The sequence below is a fragment of the Scardinius erythrophthalmus genome, assembly GCF_964197995.2.
Source record: "Scardinius erythrophthalmus genome assembly, chromosome: 25".
Lineage (NCBI taxonomy): Eukaryota > Metazoa > Chordata > Actinopteri > Cypriniformes > Leuciscidae > Scardinius > Scardinius erythrophthalmus.
The window spans coordinates 13,070,641-13,077,782 of record NC_138245.1 but is presented as its reverse complement, the minus strand read 5'-3'; the positions used below and the strand labels follow the sequence as shown (position 1 = coordinate 13,077,782).

Below are 7,142 nucleotides of genomic sequence, written 5' to 3'. Positions count from 1 at the left end.
GAGATAAATAGATGAGTTGACATGTACTTACAAAGTTCTTACCCAAGAAAGTACTAGTTAATATAAGGTAACTATGGGTTAAAGTTAGATTTATGGGTAGGTCCAAGGTTAGTACCTAGTTATTGCAATTACTATAATAATAGTATGCACATAGGGAACAGGACTATAAAATAAAGTCCTACCCACTTAACTCCTAAAAGCTGCTCTATGTGTGTGTTTGTGTGACCAAAAGGGGCATGGACACTCCATGCTTGGCAAAAGTTCAGGAAACACTGAGTTGCTCCTGCACAGAGCCTCTTAAAAATGTAAAAAAAAAAAGACCTAGCAGAGGTACCACGCTCTGCCAAGACACTCCCACGAACAGAGGAATGGAAACTGAAACACACTCTTTCAGTAAAAACAGGAGGGAGGAGACTTTTGGTTTTTCCCAGTATAACGGCGAGGATAACCTCTAGCTGATGTCACGTTGCAGCAAGCTGTGTGTTTGGAGTACTGAGGAACTGGACGGCAGGTCCCATCATTGGGAGCAGAGCCACTCCCCTTTCCTGAGCTGAGCTTGGAGGGGAAACCCACGCTTTATAAGTTTCATTTCACTTAGAAGAGAGTCTTCGCTGGGCTCACACCAACCAGCTCACTCTTTACGGACATCTCCAACCTGAAAGCGACTGTGTGCCTCAGGATGGCAAGCTCCAAATCTTCTCAGACTACTCGTAACATTGTGATCGCCTTGCTGGCCCTGTGGTCGATTATCTCGGTTATCATTATTGTGGTTTGGGCCACCTCGCCTGACATGAAAGGTGCCAGTCAGTGTCGCAAGGAGATGCAAGCCCAAACGGAGAAGCATGAAGGGGCAAGAGTCGGGTGGACCAAAGACCGAAAAGCCCTTGAAGATTTGGTGAGACAGGGATGGAGGAACCAGACTGCCCTACAGAAGCAAATCGACCAGTACAAGGAGCAAATACAGATTCTGAATATCTCTTTGAACGACAGCCTGCAAGAAAATGTGAGTTCATCTTCTTGTTTTGGTTTACAAGCTGTTTTTTCTAGCTTAAACCTACGATAACAGATTCCGGAGTTATAATGATACCCAGATATTATTTATTATGAAAAACATTTCATTTAGTGACATGAAACTGGTTTTGCTTTGCATAACAAGTCCCAACAGGAAATTGTGAACAGTTTAGGTCAAGTTAAATCTGAACAGTTATGCAAATATCTAACAAATCAAACCAATGAGGGACCAGGATATCAATCATAGCCCTTCCTGGAAAAATTTTCCTGATAATGTTTGCATTGTCTCTGGGGTTATTATGTTTCTTCCAATTTTTTTATTTTATTTTATTTAAGGGTGTTGTATTGTATTAAAAGAGGTTCTGTCTTGATTTTTTGTAGCTACGTTTTGTCAAAAGGCGTTTTTGACCTTTGGAGGTTGTGGCGTTCACTCACACACCCGTGAGATCTGACGGCCACACCTTTATGTCTTAGTGTGAACCTCCACGGCCGAACCTCGCCCCGGTTATGGACTTGTGTTTAATTAACCTTCTGTTTCTCCACAGGTCATTCGGAAAGGAAACATCACGATCTTGGAGAGCAAAATTGAGGAATACAAACTCATCGAGGGAAACCTCACTACAGAAATCAGCCTGCAGAAAGGTAGGAAAATTCAAGTCAGAGTTTTCCCTCTCATCAGAGGAGCCATGAAAGGAGCGCTCTCTCCCTCTGACGATATTCTTAGATGAATTTTCCCATGTAACCATAGAAACTCGGAAGAGACAACAAATAGGCAGGATTGTTTGTGACATGGAATTCTCGAGTGGCTGTTATAATAACATGAAGCGCGCAAACTAGCGGTATCATTCCTATAAAACTCTTCTATTTTTGGTCAGATTACTTTTTATATAAACACTGTGAACCCGAATAAGTTGAACTTGCAGATTTTTATTTTGTACTGATACATTTTAATATTAAAATATTTGAGTAAGCTTATTTACACACAACTTAAAATTATCATGTAATCTCAATTTAAATATTTTTAGTTGTGGAAACTCGGCTAGCTTTAACCAGCTAATTCAATAAATACTACATTGGTAAATGGTAACACAATGCTTTGATAGCATATAACTTGCTGAAAGAGTACAGCAATGTAAAACATTTAACATACACTGTTCTCAAACCAAGCTCATGCTCCACTTGACACCATGATGGTAACCAAACCAAAAAAAACCCAGCATAACAGAAACTCTTCTAAACTAGCACAACAAAACATTAAACACTACTAAATCTCTCACTTAACATTAATCTGCCACAAAAAGCAATATATAACACTTAATTTTAGCAATTCAACTTACTTAAAATGTGTCAGTTTGTAAAAATTAGGCGTTATTATAACAGCCTTCTTTTGTGAATTAATTTGATGGAACTAATTTATATAATTTGAGTTGGCACTATACTCAAACCAATTAATTATTTTGAGTGATAGGGTTTAAATGAGCATTTATGTATTATATTTACAGAAAACTTTGTTTTCAAGTTCAATATAATTAAAAATTACATTGTTTCTAAGGCTTGGGGTCAGTAAGATACAATTCTCTTTTGCTCGCATTTATTAGACTGCATTTATTTTATTAAAAATAATATTTTGAAATATTAGAAATAACTTTTTCTACTTTAATATATTTTAAAATGTAATTTATTTATGTCATGGCAAAGCTGAATTTTCAGCAGCAGTCTAAATTATTCTAAACATTCTGATTTTTTTTTGAAGAATACAAAGTTTAAAAGAACAGAATTTATTTAAAACTGATTTTTTTTTTGGTGAAAATGTAAAAGTCTTTAATGTCACGTTTGATCAATTAAATGAATCATTGCTGAATAAAAATAATAATTTCTTTCAAACAAACAAAACCATTACTGGCTCCAAATGTTTGAATGGTAGTGTACATGTCTTCTACAATACAGTTGTGTCAGGATAACAGAATTTAAAGGACTTTGCTGCTCCTTGTATCATTATTTTGGTATATTATTTGGTATATTATTGGTATATCATTATATCCAGCCTAAGCTGATTTGCAGGCTTTATCTGGTCTTCCAGCCAGGCCAGACTGATGTGTTGGGTGTTTTTTAGCTGGTTAGACTGGGAGACCAGTTGGCTGCCCAGTAAAACCAGCTAAAACCCTACTTGGCCTGACTCTGAGAACATCTAGACCAGATAAACCAGGGTGGGACTATCTACAACCAGAGTGACCAGGCTGGGAGAACGTCTTAAACTAGTTAAGAACACCATAAACCAACTCAAACCCTCTTAAGCTAGCTAAGATCAACTAAAACCAACTTGGACCATTACAAATTTGTTAAGACCAGAAAACCAACTACGGTTGTTTTTTTCTCAGCAAGGAACAGTCCTGTTTATCACAATTAATACTGAGATTTTCAAATCCAGAATATTGTTTAATTTTTAAAGGATTTCCTGACCCACTAAACAACTGCAGGAAACGACTCCTGAATGCATGAGATATGAAAATAACAGGGAATACAAAAGCGAGAGAGATTGCACTGATAAAAATCACCCTGCTCGACCCTTTTACCCGCTTGATAAAGCGGTTATCTGGAAAAAGTTAGTTGACTTTTGAAAACATCCTCACAAAACAGGATAGGTGTGATGTCTAAAAACGTTTCACACCAAGGCCATATTTTAACACCAGTGTCAAATTTGAGACAAAGCAGCAAGCGAACAACTCCAGCCAGCTACAGTCCAAAATAGTGCTCTGACATCACCAAGGCCACTTTAACCCTTTAAGGTACTACTCAACCGTTTGGTAGACCCCACTTTAAGTCACTATATTTAATTGAAAAATGCATCAAGCTTAACTCAACCTGAATGAGTCATCTCTATTGTTTGGTTTAGTTGTGCAATGCTAAAAAAATCCACTAGATGGCGCTGTGTCTGTGAGCAGCATGCCTTTTTATTGTTCCTTCAAACAGCATGTGACACAGCAAAAATTTACTCATCCTTTGATGACGCATATCGGCGGGACTTTTAAAGGTAAAACTATTTTGTTGACATATTATCGTTTCAGAGGAGATGTTAAACAGAATTATGTAACTTAATTAAACAAAAATAAGTCTTATAAGGGTCAAATAATTTTTTCAAAAAATGCTCTACCAAACGGTTGAGTAGTCCTTTTAGGGTAGAGAAGCTAGCTAATGTTGGTAAAATTAGCTAATGTTAGTAAAATTAGCTAATGTTGGTAAAATTAGCTATTTACAATGAACAAAAGGGTTAGTGTTGGTAAAATGATACATTTAATATTATTAAATTACATATTTGATGAGAAATATTTGATCAATATAGTATCTCAAGATAGTATCTCATGGGCTCAAGATACTATCTCGTGGGCTCAAGATACTATCTCATGGGCTCAAGATACTATCTCGTGGGCTCAAGAAAGTAACTCGTGGCCTCAAGATAGTAACTTGTGGGCTTAAGGTAGTAACTCGTGGCCTCAAGATAGTATCTCGTGGGCTCAAGATAGTAACTCGTGGGCTCAAGACAGTAACTCGTGGCCTCAAGATAGTAACTCGTGGGCTCAAGGTAGTAACTCGTGGGCTCAAGGTAGTAACTCGTGGCCTCAAGGTAGTAACTCGTGGCCTCAAGATACTAACTCGTAGTCTCAAGATAGTAACTCGTGGCCTTAAGATAGTAACTCGTGGCCTCAAGATAGTATCTCGTGGCCTCAAAATAGTATCTCGTGGCCTCGAGATAGTAATTTGTGGCCTCGAGATAGTAATTCGTGGCCTCAAGATAGCAACTCGTGGCCTCAAGATAGCAACTCGTGGCCTCAAGATAGCAACTCGTGGCCTCAAGATAGCAGCAACTCGTGGCCTCAAGGTAGTAACTCGTGGCCTCAAGATAGCAACTCGTGGCCTCAAGATAGCAACTCGTGGCCTCAAGATAGTAACTCGTGGCCTCAAGATAGTAACTCGTGGCCTCAAGATAGTAACTCGTTGGCTCAAGGTAGTAACTCGTGGCCTCAAGGTAGTAACTCGTTGCCTCAAGATAGTAACTCGTGGCTCAAGATACTAACTCGTTGCCTCGATACTAACTCGTGGCCTCAAGATACTAACTCGTGGCCTCAAGATACTAACTCGTGGCCTGAAGATACTAACTCGTGGCCTGAAGATACTAACTCGTGGCCTCAAGATACTAACTCGTGGCTTCAAGATACTAACTCGTGGCCTCAAGATACTAACTCGTGGCCTCAAAATACTAACTCGTGGCCTCAAGATAGCAACTCGTGGCCTCAAGATAGTAACTCGTGGCGTCAAGATAGTAACTCGTGGCCTCAAGATAGTAACTCGTGGCCCTCAAGATAGTATTTCGTGGGCGTGGCCTCAAGATAGTAACTCATGGCCTCAAGATAGTAACTTGTGGCCTCAAGATACTATCTTGTGGCCACAAGATAGCAACTCGTGGCCTCAAGATAGTAACTTGTGGTCTCAAGATAGTAACAAAATCTTGAGGCCACGAGTTACTATCCTGAGGCCACAAGATAGTTATAATAAATTTTTTTTGACAAAGTGGGACTTGGGGGGGCTCCGTACTAATCAAATCTTGGTTGAACTTTTGCACCAGCACACACACGCGCGCGCACACACACACACACACACACACACACACACACACACACACACACACACACACACACACACACACACACACACACACACACACACACACACACACACACACACACACTCTTGATGTGTTTGGAGCCATCAATAGCAACCATCAGATTTTTTATTGGTCAAGAAATTGCACTTAATATGACTTGTTCTGAATGTTGTTCTTTTACTATGAACAGACATCTCAACCGTTTGGTAGAGCACTGTATCTAAAATACTGTAGGATCTAATTTAAAAAAAAATATTGATTGTTGTTATTGTTATCATAATTGAATAAAAAATGCAAAGAAATAATTTTTCCTTTGCTTTTTTCATGGTGCGTACCTTAAAGGGTTAAGAAACAAACTGATAAGTTGCACCGTGCCTAGACATTGCCTTATAAGTCAACGGACTTATTTTTTTTCAAAGAATGTTTGGCATATTGTTTGAAGAGGAGTGCTAACATTGTGAGAGGCTACATACTATTGGCATTACATAAAAGATTTGAGTACAAAACATTGTGAGTTGTAATGTCTGAAGCGAGTTTTTCCATTATCATTTCAGACCAGATTGAAGCCCTGGAGCACAATTTGACCCTGAAGGCCCAGGAGTTGGCATCTTGTGAAGCTTTACGCCTCGCTTCTATACAGCTCCAAACTGCTGCAGAGCAACAGAAACAGGGCTGCGAGACCACCAAGCAATATTTACAGAAGCAACTGTAAGTCATACAGCATCTCTTCCATCGCTTCAAACTCCATTTCACCACTCTTGGAAGAGTTCTTGTTTCATTAAAGCATGCTAAATGTCTAAATCAGAATATGAAGCATGCAGTGTGAAAATACCCTGCAAAAATATTGCATTACTGCACATTTATTGGTGCTGATGAGATTAGATTACCGCATTTTGTTGCTGAAATGTTTTTCTTTTTCTTTTGTCATTTGATCACAGCGCGAAGTGCAAAGACATGGACAACCAGGCTCATGAATATCATGTGAACTCGAGGACAACGGAGCCCAAGGAATCACCACAAGTAGTGTTACACTGGCCATGATTGTTTGCCTCAGTCTGCTTTTGGTACCATGTAAGTTTAATTGAGTCATATTCAGAATATTTCTGCTGTGTCTGTTGATAATGAAACCGCATCCTGTGTGTTAATGAGACTCTGGTTTATTCTCAGAGACGAGAGGAAGGCTGGATGATGGATTATTTGGGGACACGTTTTGGTGCAACACTGTTCAGAGGACACTGCTCAGGTGCACTTGTAACCCTGGACTTGAAGCACATTTAAATCTACATTTGGAATGCAAAGTGGCGATGCAAAATTGATGATAATTTATGTAATCAATGAAGGTATTTGTGTTGCAAAACGTTTTGGTGCCAAAAAATGATTGGCTGACAACATGGAAAATTGATTTACCTTATTCAACAAATGTATGCTGTACTTCATTGGTGGTAACTTTTTTTGTATTTTTTATTAGGGA

The 7,142-nt window shown here is 38.9% G+C and overlaps 1 protein-coding gene across 1 annotated transcript; it reads left to right on the top strand.

Moving 5' to 3' along the window:
- The first annotated feature begins 292 nt into the window (after nt 1-292).
- On the top strand, nt 293-7,142 carry LOC308685474 (uncharacterized protein). Its single transcript, XM_081357261.1, has 5 exons — nt 293-1,003; nt 1,557-1,653; nt 6,226-6,379; nt 6,610-6,742; nt 6,839-7,142. The coding sequence occupies exons 1-4, from the start codon at nt 680-682 to the stop codon at nt 6,710-6,712; spliced, it is 678 nt and encodes a 225-aa protein (XP_081213387.1). The 5' UTR covers nt 293-679; the 3' UTR covers nt 6,713-6,742; nt 6,839-7,142.